The sequence below is a fragment of the Magallana gigas genome, chromosome 10, assembly GCF_963853765.1.
Source record: "Magallana gigas chromosome 10, xbMagGiga1.1, whole genome shotgun sequence".
In the NCBI taxonomy this organism is placed as follows: domain Eukaryota; kingdom Metazoa; phylum Mollusca; class Bivalvia; order Ostreida; family Ostreidae; genus Magallana; species Magallana gigas.
In genome coordinates this window covers 17,311,602-17,326,184 of record NC_088862.1, presented here as the reverse complement: position 1 = coordinate 17,326,184, position 14,583 = coordinate 17,311,602, and the positions used below count along the sequence as shown (strand labels likewise).

Genomic DNA, 14,583 nt, shown 5'->3' with positions numbered 1-14,583 from the left:
CCATTGTTCATTTTGAAGGTGACCAAAGAGTAAAATTCCAGCTAATGGTGGATTCAAAAGCTCCTATTGGCTTAATGCTTTTCAAGGTATTCAAAATAAGCATTTTTATAAAGTCTTTAAAAAACTGATTCAAGTCTTATCATATACACTCATTTTTTGTTTAAAACTAAACGGCCCAGGAACATATTGATTTATTTTTACGTAGAAACGCCTATTATTCACTTTAAATGCATTAATTTTTGGAGGCCGATATTATTGCAGCAACAATTATAACAACTAAACAATTCATAGAAAAAAACCCAGGCCCAGGTGAATTAAAGATTTATTTGTTTTCCCTTCTGTCGGGTAATTATTTCACAGCACTGTAATAATTACTGTAAACGTTTCATATTGGCATGTACGATATTTTGCGGAAATTAGTTTTTGAACAAGTTTGCGTAGATTTGAATTGGCGTATTCCTGAATTTAACTATTCTTGTGCATATGTGAATGGCATTTAGCGATGTACTTGATTTAGCGGAAGCCACATTCCACCAAAAAAGCGCTATTTAGAATATACACAGCAAAATGTAGTACGTTTACAGTATTGCGTACACAAAGGCATTGCAGTGTAATAGTGTTTAAATGTTACTATTAATAGCTAAAGGGGGAGAGTGTCCCCGTTGGAATAGACTGGTTGTACAAACATTACCGAGACGCCGTACGGATGACGGACGGAGATGACGGACCGTTCATCAAGGGAACTTCCGCCCCCGCCGTCTACTCCCTGGAGGCGGGGTCATACGTCTGCCTGCTGCATATGGATCAGCCAGACACCGAGAGACGGTTCGCCCTGGTCATTAGGTCGCAAACGCCGTTATATGATATAGAGTGAGTAGTACACGGAACTGCAAAGAGAGCATGCGCGGATCGAGAGAGGGAAATTCAAATTTCTTTAAATTTACATTTTAGAATGACCGAATATATACCTCCTTGCAAAATATATTATGTACATTTTAATAGAATTATCCTATTTTTTTTAAGTTTTCCTGTATTTTTTTTTCAGACCACACCAGATGGAATGAAACAGTAAAGCCAATTTATTATTTGCCTCTTCTGTGACTTTCATTTTACATTGAGACTTCTACAAGTACATGTCACTGGTTCCGAACATCATGTCATTTGATTTAGCTGTTGACTTTAGCTATAGTTGTGTTTTCCATGCACGTGAAATTATCTTTATATTTTATTGTATATACACTGTGGTTTGGGTAAGAAAAGTAATTTTAAAATCTATGTCGATTTTTTTCTTCAAAATGTAGTGTGTATTTGGATTTAGATTTACGTAGTGCACTAAGTCTGGTAAAGCCTACTGTATTAACCTCGCATATTTCATAAAAAAAATAATGTTGCAAATCAAGGTAACTTCCATGACCTGTAGATTAGTGAAGTGAGTCTTTTTTGTTTCATTACTAATTGTTTGCGGTGTATGTGTATGTTAAAATGGTTGAAAAATTAAATCAACGAAACTTCAGAAACGATATTTTTATATTGCATAATTATCCTCTAATCTTTAACATTCATTCATCGTTAATGTTTTGTAGGGTTTTTTTTCAATAACCGTTAATTTTTCTATATTACATGTATGAAGAAAAAGCGATTTAACAAAACCCAGAACCTTCAGTATTATGTAAAAGTCAACTTCTTGCATCATTACAAGTTGAAAATGACGTACGTCCAAAGCAAAAAATCCACAAATTACGCAAGAACAATATTCTAGAGTTGGTCAAATCTTCCTAATTAATTACAATAAGCCATGATCGACTAATGAAAATAAACACGCCTACGTCACAGATAGCTGTTTGACACAACTTCCAGGGTATTATTAAAATGGCTCTGCATGTGCGTCTTCTCACTTTCTAAGTTGATCCAGCAACTAAACATCGTGCAAGTACCCTCAGGCTGGCAAAACACAACTTCTTAACCAACTTTAGAAGATTAGGATCACAAAATCGATGAAAGAATCATTCTTTAACAATTTATTTGGGGACTCCATAAGCCTCCTTTGGAAGTGATTTATCATATTCTTGCAAGCTCCAAGACATTTTGTCAGAAGAGATTTGGGAGAACAAAAGTATTAAGGCCACCAGGTTACATCAATCTTAACCAATCATTTTGCAAGCAAATAGATTGAAGTCCCAAGTCTGTTTCTGCCATAAGCCTGAGGAAATTGCTTGTTTTGTTTATTTTGGAGGAGGAAAATGTAACGTTTCAAGTCTGTTTATACAACGGCCCTTTGGAAATTGTTGGTTTTGTGTATTATATGGATAATAGAAACGTAAGATCATTTGATATGCACTAAAAATGTTTTGCGCTAGTGGTGTGATTAAGTTATCATTCAATTTTATAAGCATTATGAGAATAAAAATTATAAAACACATTGATAGATTTTGTTCTTCTTTATTTGTCAGATTCTAACATAAGAAGTCAGCCCAATATTTCTCCATGCCACAATACCAAAAAATAGCACTAAATATAAGTAGCCATCCATCCCAGCACAGAAAGTTTTAAAAAATATTGCACATTAATATGGACTGTTGAATGAACAGTTACGTGTATATGTGACTGGCATCACTGAATAATAATACAACTTCATAAAGTGGTATACAATACATGTAGCGACATACCTTAATTATTTAAGTATGCATACAATGTGTACAATACAAACATCCTTCTTTGTTTCGTGTACAAAAATCCAAATTCATAAATCAATTTTTAAGATAGCTTCTGTGAAAATTAAAACCAAAGTGGTGACGATATACCCACAACAAAAAACTTAAACATGTGAGACATGGGTCAAAGTAGAAAGACTACTGTCAACCTAATAAACTATATAATATTTAATTGTTTACACACCAAATGCTGATCATAGTAACTACACAGTAAAGTAAAATGTACCCATATCTTTATAATGACTATCTTGAAAATTAATAAGCTGTGCAGAAAAAGTCAATACATATGGTTGTACAATTCATACAATATTCCAATAAGTCAATATCTTGTTCATGTAAATGAGGCAAAATATAAAGGCAACTTACAACCACTTTAGCACAATGATAAATAGCCCTTGGTCACAAATACATCATCCTGCTTCACTTTTGCTCCTAATGTTGGAGGGTATAAGCCAGGACACCAATAAATTATCAGTACATGTACATATTAAACTACATAAGATGGTTGAATGGAACAAGCTGGTTACACAGATAGATGGACCTCATTTGCCCAAAGCTTTCACTCTTTGGTCTAAACTTTCACAATTTGCTTGGATTGTGCCACTGTTTTCTTTGAACATTGCTTGCAGCTGAAACAAAGGGTTAAAAATCAATTAAAAAGATATTTGCAAATATTTTTATTCATGGGATGAAAGTTTTGATTCAAGAGTATCTACATAATCTAGCTGCTTTGGCTGCTTTTTAGTCGGTATACTAATTTTTCATAAATAAAAAAAAATTGATAGATGGCAGAAGAGTATGTGAGAACACACTCTGCTTTAATTTTTTGCAACTTATTGGCAACTATGATAGGCAAAATACATGTAGCTTATATCAAAATGACAAACACACTAGACTAATTTGTTAGCCTTACAATCAATGCCCATGACATTGTGCAAGACCTCTCACTATCAATGACCATGTCCTTTTGTCATGTCAAGGTTACTGTTTAATCTACGTCATGAGTATCTGAGCCTTACCTTTTTCATCATGTCTCCATGAGCCCCCAGTGTGGTGGTAATCTCTTGTTGGGCATTGTCTAGGTGTGACAACAGCTGACTAAACTGTAGGGCTGTAAACAGAAATCATGATATCTGACTAAACTGTAGAGCTGTAAACAGAAAACATGAAATCTGACACAGTGGTCAAACTATAAACAGAAAACATGATATCTGACTCAGTGGTAAAGCTTTAAACTAAAAGGATGATATCTGATTGAACAGTAGAGCTATACACAAAAATAAAATATTTAACCTAATTTAAAAAAAAACACTGTTATTACATCATACTGTAAACTGACTGAAAAAGCATTTTAACTTCTCAGTCAATTAGAATATTAAAACAATTCTTTTTTTTGGAAATTTACATAATTTTATGATTTGGTATAAAGCACTACATGCTTAGAAGTAATCTGTTTTCATAAATGAATTTTACACTTCAGTATAGGATCTACATATATTTCATTATTTTGTACTTTATAATACCTTGTTCATGGAGGTCTTTGAGAGACACCAGTCTGTCCACAACATGGGGCAAAGTGTCTCTTATCGAGTCCCATTTCTTCACCATATCATACAACTCAGTGACCTATAAAACAATTTTTTATATATAAAAAACCCATTAGGATTCCCATTATGAAAAATAGGGAGTCCCTCTGTAAGAAATTCTACAACCTTACTGATGCTCAATAAAATTAAATGTTAATTTTTTCCTAATTGAGAGCCTCAGTCTCAAATGAGATAAAGTTGAAAGTCACATAATCATATAATTGTTCATATATGAATAATTTTTTGTTTTGCTTTTTCATTGGTTTTATAGCGGATAGGTGTTGCAATTGGTTTCCTCATGAGGAATTTACTTCATTGCATGTTAGTTTTTCCGCTATTTATATCAGCTCTGTACCTTGTTTTGTCTATCTAGGTCAGCTTGACCTGATTTCTTCTCTCCGATCTGGTTGAGTTTCTGTAGGACACTGGCCAGACGGACGTCCACCTGGTCCAGGTTGCTGGGCTCCAGCAGGGACAGCTTGGAGTTCAGTACCCCCACGGACTCCTGTCAACAACAACTACATGTATACATAAAAACATACCCCAACTAACAACATGTATATATAACAACAAACCACAACTAAAAAACAACAAATACACTAGTGTACTGAATACTAGGCCACCTTTAAAATAGTGTCAATTTGCGCCTTACTTTCTTACAAGAAAATACCCGAGCCATGACTCAGATATTTTTATCATATTCCAACCCCCTGGCACCAAATGTTAAAAATATTCTTTTTTCTAGTAACTTAAAGATAATTTCCTGTATTGTTGCCATTTTGAAAACCCCAGAGAGACAGACATACAAACACTTACCACAATACCCTTGTTGTCAGTGTCAGCAGTTAAGATTCCCTAAAATACAGAATATTTAAAATTATAACTTTACTTTTTAAAACTGTGAATTTGGTAAAAACTTATGAGAGAGATAGGATGGACCATGTAGATTATACACTGACCACTTTATCTGACCCCTGCCCCAGCACTGCCTCCAGCCTCTCTAGTCTCTCTTCTAGCTTGGCCACCTGAGGAAATATACAAGGTATAGATTAATGCAGCACAAAACATAAAGCTGCCTTTTTGTTGAAATAGTGTTTGTTGGGTAAATTATTCATTTTCATATACCTTAATCAGAATACATGTAATCTATTATGGATAATATACAATTATGAATGATCATTTTAATCTACAATAATAGATAAACATGTGATCTCACATCTTTGTCTTCCTTTATTATAAAAACAATTGAGATACTAAGTGGAATTGCATGCAATTACCCTGGCATTTCTACTGAACTGTGCCTGCTCTGGTCTGTAAAACAGTTCATAGGTCACACAACTGCTGTCGGTTTTGGCCCCAGCTGGTGCTTTACCCTCCGTTGGTTTATAAGCAGCCAATTCAGTCAGAAGGCGTCTATCAAGAGAAAACAAAATTAGGTACATGTACATATGACTTTTGGTACATCAAAATTTATCGTAGACGTCAACCTTATTTTAAGCATTCCCATCTTGATATTTCAAAGTTCAAATATAGTAAAAAAAAAAATCACAATGTTTGTTAATTACTTTAGCTGTTGCATGTTTTAAAATCAAAAATTGAACATCAAAAGCTATAAACCTATCCTTACTTCTTTAATTGACCTTGAGGATCTGAGAGGTCGACCTTGGCCTCTGGCCCCAACAGTTTCTCCAGGTGAAGGTCATTAAGCTGGTGCTGTAGATACTCCAGCTGTTTGCTGATGTCCACCGGGGAGATTTTCTCTGCCGTGGCGTCTTTCTTCACGTTTTCCTGGATCGCGTTGACTTCCTCGCCAAGCTCGCGGATCTCATGTTGGAGTCTCTGTAACTTTTGTTGGGGAGTCTCTATCTTACTGGCGCCTTCCTCCAACTGCATTGAAAACAAGTGGAGTTTAGTCACTGAGATCAAGACATGAAATCAAAAATAAATTAGTACTGCATGCATACTGTAAACCAACTTTTATTTGTGACGAATTTATTTCGCTATTTACTTCCGCTAAACTGGTTTGTGCCACCTAATGTTCGCATTCAAGCCTTATCCAGACCTGTCTTGTTATAGCAATCATACGATTACAACTGATTCGCAGCAAGAAATACTCGCAACAATGAGGCCCTCGTGACCCTTGCGTAAATTTCTCGCACGTGAATAAAAGTTGGTTTACACTTTTTGTGTTCTCTTTACCATTTCATACTCTGTCTTCTCAACATCATATCCAGTTCTCCTGGACCTACTTATTCTATCAGAGAAATCTGTAAGCAAAATAGACCTTAGAATTACAAACTTTACCTCAGAAGTTTATTGAACATTCCCTTACATTTTCAATATTCACATGATAATCATGAGAAGAGTTTCTCATAGATAAATCATTTTTGTTATTGGTGAAAATTCATGCATAGAGAGTATTACTTTTTGACGGCCAATAATAAGGTTTATCAATATATTCTAAACATAACCCATCAAAGCAAATACTGACCTAGTCCCTCAGCTTTAACTTGGGCACCTTTGAATTTTCCCAGGGCAGCTTTGGTGTCCAATGCCAGGTTTTCTACATTTTCATTTCCTTCATCCTTAATTTGCAAAAAGAAAATAATGTATTACTTCATGTACAATTTCTTACTGCACGATTAAGAATATATTGTATTTCATTCAACAGGCATATAAGATTAAAAAAAAAAACCCTTACAGGTAATTTCAATTTGTCTTTATTTATAAAATAAAAAATTGTACATTTATATGTCATTGACAAGATCACTGCATATACTTGGGACTGCTGTTACATGACTGTATACATACAATGTATAGCTATTTTAATCTCTTTCATGCAATAAAACAAGCTTCAATTAACGCTGGCCTCTTAACTGAAAAAAATGCACTGATCTAGATTAGCACAGATTGGAGGTTTTTAAAGGTAAAACCCCTGTTTATGAATTTTCCCCCGAGCTGCCTACGATCATCCCTGAACTTTTGAGACCACCCCTGTGGTATCACCTAGTGTTTACCCATAATGCACAAGATTATTTCCGTTTCAGTTTTGTTCGGGCATTTGAGAAGAAAAGCCGCATGCTTCTTCTTCAATTCAATGTTTTAAGCCTTACATTGGATAAATGGTGTTGATTTCTATTAGTAAATCACAATGAATTAAATAGGTTGGCATAAAACTGCTGTTGTAACAAGATGGGAGAAATAAAGTCAGACCAGACCAGGATTCAAACCCGGGCCCCCTGAATCTCTAATCAGGTGCTCTAGCAACTGAGCTAATTGACGCTGGTATTCAAACCGGTCTGACAGTCACATTCCTTGCCCTTAAATGATTTTTCACCTTTGGAATATCACTCCCGGTTCTTTCCCTGGCAGAAGATAACCTCTCAGTTCATGGGATTGGTAATAGTACCAAATGTTACGCCATGGGAGAAATCAAAATGGACCAGACCAGGATTCAAACCTGGGACCCCTGAATCTCTAATCAGGTGCTGTCTCTCAGCTATCTGGCACTGGTATCCAAACCAGTCTGACTGTCACATTGTTATAACAAACTAAACAAAGTCCATGGTCCTATTAATAGGAGGAAACAAATGAAATTCTTTCGACACAGTCACTCAATAAATACCTGTGGTGACTGCATAGCCTGGTCATCTTCTGGCAAGTCCTCTGTTTCATAGACATCGGGAGCGTCGTGATCCTAACAAAACAGGATTTTCAGCTAATCATAGATTAAAATAACACGTGCATTTAATTGACTATATACATCTTCGTTTTTACAACTCTGCAGACATATACCTTGATATTGTAATTTACAACAGGGCTTATGTATAATTGAGGAATTGGCATGTTGAGGAAATTCGAATGCCATTAAAATACAGTATTTCAAGGGACTGATATGTAACATGAGACAATAAGCATACGTAGGAAACTGAAGTATATAAAATTCCAACGAAAACTTACAATTCCTGGAAGATTTGCATATTTTGGATCTGCCATCTCTGCTGTCTGTCAGTAGTGGAGATTATTCATGCAAAGTCAGAGTCATGCGTATGTTTGTTTATATTTTTACCTACGGATCAAAAATATTTAAGACTTCTCTATGAATTATTTCAGATCTATAAAAATAAATCTTCATACCAAATATCTTTAAAAAAAAAAGAAATTTTCAGCTGAATTGAATATACTTTTATGTAAATTGATTCAGCTTCATATTTTGAAAGCTACAAAAACTCCGTTTTTATCCGAATATTTTTTATTTCCTGGCAGATGTTAAAAGCACTAAATGTACATTGATTTGCATCCAATCAACATTGTGAAAGTAGGGTAGTTGTCTGTTGGAGCAAAATCTGGTGTTGTTTGACAGTTTAGGATTTAATATATTTGCGTCAGAATAGTTTCGGTGTCCAGTAAAATAGTGCAAACTGTATTTACAGTTTTTATTCATGATTATTGATGGAGAGAATCGGACAAGCAAATGTTTAATTTAGATATCTTTTTAAAAATGGGGAATTGTGTGTGTGGACGTGAAGCACTTACCATCAACAACAGAAGATTCTATATAAGGAATAGACTAGGAGAGGGGTAAAACATTTAGCATACATGATAACTTATATTACACGATAAGCTCAACAACTCAAGCTGAATCACACCAGCATACTAGATCTTTCATGGAAGTTTCAAAAATCTATCAAGATCATCTTAAGGGGTAGAATGTGATGGCCAGACTGGTTTGATAGCTACATGTACATGTAGCAAGAGCCAGAGAGCTTAGTTGGTTTACTAGCACCTTACTAGAGATGGAAAGGGCCCAGGTTCAAATCCTGGTCTGGTCTATCTTTATTTCACTCATCCTGTTACACATAAATTACCTCATAATTATTTCATTCTCCACCTGTAGAATTCTTTAACAGTTTCACATTTAGATAATTTGGTATTGGTATTCCAAATAACTTTATTAGGTATTGAAAATTTTATGATGCTCTAAGATATGAACAATTACCAATAATTCGATATCCTATGCAATCTTTTTTACAGGGGTTTCAGTTATGTTGATTTAATAGAAGATGCTAGAAACCACAAAGACTATGCCTTGAAGCGAATCACATGTCACTCCAAAGAGGAGGAACGAGTGGCCGCACAGGAAGTAGAACTGATGAGGCGATTCAAACACCCGAATATCATTCCCCTGGAAGAATCGGCCAACATCAAAGTCAGCAAATACTCCAAAACCCTGGACATCCTCAGCGAAGTCCTAATTGTCATGCCATACTACTGTGTAAGTACCTGTCTAAAAGATCAAATGTCAGATCAAGAGAATAATTCTGAAAAGTCCATGTCAGACATGAGATTTTTAATATAGCTTTAGAATAAGTAAGAATACATAAAGAAATGTTTTGTGATGTACCTGGTAAATTAAGATTTTAGCTTGTTTATTATTCTCAATATTCCATTAACCCATTCATATATCTCCCATGCTACTTTATCATGAATTTATTAATACGGTTATCATTGTTCATCAACATGATCAATAAATCACAAACATGTAGGTTGAAAGTAACAATTTTAGTTTAATATGAGGAGCATTTGGAAATACTTGATTGTATATATTTCATATTTTTCTTTGTAGAGAGGTTCTATTCAAGACCATATTGATAAGTTAAGTAAAAAGTCCGAAAAAATCCCAGAGGAGCAAATTTGGACTATGTTTCGAGGCCTTTGTCAAGCAGTTAAAGAGTTTCACAGTCAGAATCCACCGTATGCTCACAGGTATGACCAAAAAAAGAGTCTTTAGTCTTTGACATTCTCTAGCTTAAAGAATATGATAATCACAATATATTTATTTTTTTACCAGTACATGTAGTCTTTGAACAGGAAAGTATATCTTTAAAAACAGGCCAATTCTTCAGCTGTATCTCTAAAAATCTCTTTGATATGCAAAATGTGTTGGAGGTGTTTTAGAACTTTAGACCCATTTTTTTCCTTTTGTAGAGACATAAAGCCTGCCAATGTGATGATAGCTGATGATGGGTCACCGATTCTGATGGATCTTGGGTCAGCCAACCTGGCCAGGGTGGAGGTCTCTAATGCCAAAATATCTCGACAACTACAGGTTCTATTGCTTGTTATTTTTTCACATTATGGCTGAATAGTTTTTGCACCAAAAAAAAATTTTGTTCATAGTTTTGTTTTTGTTAAACTACCCTACCCAGATCAGATTGTTTATCATTTGAATAATTTTCTATTGGTATTATACATGTAGAACCATTTTAACAAGAGCTTGTACTTTGGGTACTGTGGAATCATCGAAATTCGTGGTGGCTGAATTTTCATCGTATTCGTGGGTCGCTCTCCCCCACGATAATTTACACCCTCAACAAAAGGAATTTAGGAAAGAGTTATCTTTGTTACTGAAACTGAAAACCGACGCATCCACGAAATTACATCCCCATGAATAAGCAAAAACCCACAATCCACGAAAATTGGCCCCCACGAATTTAAATGATTCCACAGTAGTTGGTGTCAAACAGCAATGTGACGTAGGCCTGTCTATTTCATTTAGGCCACTCAGCCTTTGCTCTTTGAAATCAACAAGAAAAATGATAGTAACGTCATACTGAAAGTCAGAAGCCTTGTTAAAATGGTTCTATATATGTTTACTGGTAGATAGATTTTTTTTTTTAAATCTATAAAACAAAAGGAGAACTCTTGATAAATAATGTCCCCAAAACAACAAATGCATACAATCATGAAAATTTGTTCTGTGGTTAGTACATGCACATGTATATTGGTATAAAAATGTATAAGACATTGAAGTTGATACAAGATAATTTATAATTTTTTTCTGTATTAAAGGATGAGGCAGCTGAGCGATGCTCCATGTTTTATCGTGCCCCGGAACTCTTCAATGTGGAGGTGGGATCCAGTGTGGATGAGCGGACAGACATTTGGGTAAGACAAAGCGGAGAAAAGTTTCATTAATCATCAAGTACATATGTAAAAGGTCTTTCATGATGAGTGACCTAATCTTTTACTTACATAAAATTAAGATGGTGTTATATTCATATTTGTTTGTTGGTTTACATATATACATGTACCTGGTATATCCATGATTTTTTATCTGCTCATTTTCTCAGATGATAAGGTGAATTATATTAAGGTTTCTCCATTATAGAATTTGTTTTCCAGTCTCTAGGATGTCTACTTTATGCCATGGCGTTCCTAGAATCTCCGTATGATAAACTATACGCTCAAGGCGGCAGTATAGCCCTGGCCACGCAGAGTGATAACGTGAAATTTCCTGACAATTCTGGGTAAGTTCAGTAATAAGTACATGTAAACACATGTTTGTTTAAAGATATTTATGTAATGTTGATGAAAATGTACTGTACTGTTGCACTAAACTACTCATAATACAAATTATTGACAACCCTTTAATATCAGTATCCAAAAAATATCTGCATGTAGACTGTTTTGGCACTTTGGACATGCTTTGATTTGATTTCTAGGATTCAGGGTGAATGATATATACAGTCATGTAAAATGTACTTATATGCACATGTAGATGTGGAATTCATTCAACTCATGAGCCGTTTTGGGCTTTCACATCATTCCATAGTTTCTTTCCCAAATTAATACTTTTTTACTACTCTATTCAGATTGTATTTGTCAGTATCCGGTATTTATCTAAAAGATATACATGTCTTTACTGTCTAATTTTTAGGTATTCAAGTGCAATACATGAACTAATTCTGCGGCTGATGAAAGTGAATGTAGCAGAGCGTCCATTTATTGACAATGTTCTGGAAATTGTGGAAGAAAACTACAGGAAATTCCAAAACCAAGTCTGACCAATCAGACTTCAATATAAAGCGGTTCTGCCCTGATTGGTCATTTCAATTTGTCTTTTTAGTGAAATGCAATCCGAGAAAATTGTCTCTACATTCACTGTAACACAACATTCCATTGGTATGCATGTGTTTTGTGCAATGCAAGTAATTAAGGGAACAAGTAATGTTATTATTGTATTGTAATTTATATTTTAGAGCGCCTGTGTTAATGACTTGCATGAAGTCAAGAAAAAACAGTAATCGTAAAATTGCAAATTAAGATTTTTGGTAACAATTCAATCGTATTTATTCATGATTATCAATGAGGAAATTTTATGTATTAAAACTATGCATTCCACAAATTACCAGATACAAATCATGCCCAATGTTAAATCCTATACAAAGCATTGAAAGTATTATGGTGAATGTAGTAAAATAGCTGTAACATATCATTGCATTGCTTCATGACATCAAAGTATAGGAATTCTTAGCCTTTCTTGTATACGTGGCTTGTTGGCTTTACAGTATTTTGCCTTTTTTTGGGCTTAAATTTCTCAAGGCTTGTTTGCATAATTATTTTTTTATGAAAATTATAAATATCATAATAATGTGCTTACTCTTTTTTGCAACAAGAATTAACGTAGGAAAAAATAGAAATTTACACAAAAACAACAATACAGTGGTTTTTTATTCCCCTATTTTACATGTACCTAATTGGACACGATGACAAATTGTCAGGTTTTCTGAACCAAAATCCATATGCACTGTATAAAGTATTAATATTTCACAATTATTCATGCTGGGCATTTTTAGTGTCAGATGCAACTTGTTATACATATATGGTTGTCATTCTTTGCTTTGTAAACCATAAAAGGAGATTCCTGTTGTAAAATGCAGTTTATATATACTTATTGAATTATCAATTTCAGTAAAGATCTCTTTCTAATGGAACTTTGAATTTTTTAAAGGATAAATGAAAATTATAATCTCACTCCTATATGAAATGCCTGTTTACAGTATATATCAGGAAGAAGTGAAACTAGATGTATGTTAATTTATACTATGTGTGCATGACAATACCATGCAACCATAACTAGTACACTTATTAGATCAATAAAAAAGGCTGGATTGTCAACAAATTAACCATCAGATCTACGTAGAATTTTTAGATATGATTTGTTAAGCTATTAACGATTATTTAGTACAGAAAAAATCAATACGTTTTATCTTTTAAATTTTGATATTTTCCTTTATTTTTTTTTTACATAGCTCTTCTTCAAAGGGAGATCAATATAGTATATAAACATGGCCACCACCATCGAGCCCTCTTAAAAAAGTTTTTGCAAACATCTGAAGGATGTGAGTGATGAGAGCAGTTGGAGTCTTCGCTCTCTTCATTAATCTAAGCTTTTAATGCATTGGGAAAATATAAACAGTCATGCACATTTAATGGAGGCTCTTACTTGGCAATTGAAAATGAAAACTGTCAAAATTGTTCTTGGTCTTTTTAAAATGAATGCATTTTTTAATTTATTTTGCATTATTTATTTATGACTATCGGCATTTATTATTTTAACAAAACTGTTATGATTTAAGGTACACTAACCTATGTAACTCTCATTAAAAACACGATTCTCCTCTATAAGGTTTTCAGGTATTGTGCTCATTTCTGTTATTTTGGATAATTGTATGCTATGTTAGTGAGGAATTGTATTTTACAATAGTTATTAATTTTAATTTATTTACGAGATTGGCAATTGTGCATATCTGTTAATAAATAATTTCAAATTGAAATTGGTTTGAATGATAACAAAAACTTAAGTTATATAAAATCAATGATCCACTTGAAGTTTTTTATGGCTTACGGCCATCTAGTTGCCGGATAATCTTTACGGCAAAGAGTTCAGTTATCTGAACATGCGCGACAAAAAATAGTTCTATTCGAATTTTGCAAAGTTAACTGTTGTTCTGACATAATAAATATCTTTAAGCAAGATTATATTTTCCATATGTTATTATCACTTATGTTATTGTAACCAATATGAACTGACTTTATTTAAATAAACTCGAAATCCAACGCGAATGAATATTAACTGCAGTGTTTTCCTTAGGCCGTTTTTGCATAGAGGTATAGGCCCCCGCCATGCATCACACAGTGCCGCCATGCTTTCCGCTATGCATACTTACATGTATTATAAGCAAAAAATCTTTTCCCAATTATTTCAGATCCTAACAGTGATAAGTAAATGTAAAGTTGTCGTTATTTCGTTCAGAGAGCGTCGCTAACTTCGATCGACATCGATCTCAGCAAGGGGGGAAGTGTTTAACGGTTAAAGGACTGAACTTATGATTGAGATATATTGAAACTGGGATTATAAATCGGTAATAAATGCATAAATAGAGGGGCAATTAATACTTGTTTTAATATAATGTGCCTTCTTCGACACCTCCGCCATTATC

General features: G+C 34.1%; 3 protein-coding genes across 7 annotated transcripts in view; 2 read left to right on the top strand and 1 right to left on the bottom strand.

The window, feature by feature from the left end:
- LOC109617126 (calpain-8) overlaps window positions 1–2,419 on the top strand; it is a 36,482-nt gene extending 34,063 nt beyond the window's left edge. For all 5 annotated transcript variants that reach the window (XM_066073630.1, XM_034453038.2, XM_034453039.2 and 2 more), the window contains exons 15-17: window positions 19–86; window positions 641–870; window positions 1,046–2,419. In XM_066073630.1, the coding sequence (XP_065929702.1) occupies window positions 19–86; window positions 641–870; window positions 1,046–1,064 (317 nt within the window). In that variant the 3' untranslated portion in view covers window positions 1,065–2,419. The remainder of the gene's footprint in view (window positions 1–18; window positions 87–640; window positions 871–1,045) is intronic.
- Window positions 2,420–2,992: 573 nt separating this feature from the next.
- On the bottom strand, window positions 2,993–8,366 carry LOC105317397 (dynactin subunit 2). Its single transcript, XM_066073631.1, has 12 exons — window positions 8,258–8,366; window positions 7,923–7,994; window positions 6,789–6,882; window positions 6,497–6,564; window positions 5,925–6,184; window positions 5,575–5,710; window positions 5,257–5,322; window positions 5,114–5,152; window positions 4,653–4,802; window positions 4,235–4,337; window positions 3,731–3,822; window positions 2,993–3,340 (listed from the first exon to the last, which is right to left on the bottom strand). Exons 1-12 carry the CDS (start codon window positions 8,291–8,293, stop codon window positions 3,254–3,256), a joined length of 1,203 nt encoding a protein of 400 aa, XP_065929703.1. The 5' UTR covers window positions 8,294–8,366; the 3' UTR covers window positions 2,993–3,253.
- A 215-nt stretch (window positions 8,367–8,581) lies between these two features.
- Window positions 8,582–13,917, top strand: LOC105348402 (serine/threonine-protein kinase 16). The gene is made up of 7 exons (XM_011457797.4): window positions 8,582–8,878; window positions 9,332–9,572; window positions 9,924–10,063; window positions 10,286–10,406; window positions 11,150–11,245; window positions 11,483–11,607; window positions 12,018–13,917. The coding sequence occupies exons 1-7, from the start codon at window positions 8,772–8,774 to the stop codon at window positions 12,142–12,144; spliced, it is 957 nt and encodes a 318-aa protein (XP_011456099.3). The 5' UTR covers window positions 8,582–8,771; the 3' UTR covers window positions 12,145–13,917.
- Window positions 13,918–14,583: the final 666 nt, after the last annotated feature.

What these genes read in the sequence shown, in the direction of transcription:
- LOC105348402 (XM_011457797.4), top strand. Translation starts at nt 8,772, where the DNA reads ATGTTTAATTTAGATATCTTTTTAAAAATGGGGAATTGTGTGTGTGGA. An exon ending in TTGTCATGCCATACTACTGT is followed by an intron (nt 9,573 to 9,923) that starts GTAAGTACCTGT and finishes TTTTCTTTGTAG; the next exon opens with AGAGGTTCTATTCAAGACCA. An exon ending in AAATTTCCTGACAATTCTGG is followed by an intron (nt 11,608 to 12,017) that starts GTAAGTTCAGTA and finishes TCTAATTTTTAG; the next exon opens with GTATTCAAGTGCAATACATG.
- LOC105317397 (XM_066073631.1), bottom strand. Translation starts at nt 8,293, where the DNA reads ATGGCAGATCCAAAATATGCAAATCTTCCAGGAATT. An exon ending in AGAAGACAGAGTATGAAATG is followed by an intron (nt 6,185 to 6,496) that starts GTAAAGAGAACA and finishes TTTTCAATGCAG; the next exon opens with TTGGAGGAAGGCGCCAGTAA. An exon ending in CCTCAAGGTCAATTAAAGAA is followed by an intron (nt 5,711 to 5,924) that starts GTAAGGATAGGT and finishes TTCTCTTGATAG; the next exon opens with ACGCCTTCTGACTGAATTGG.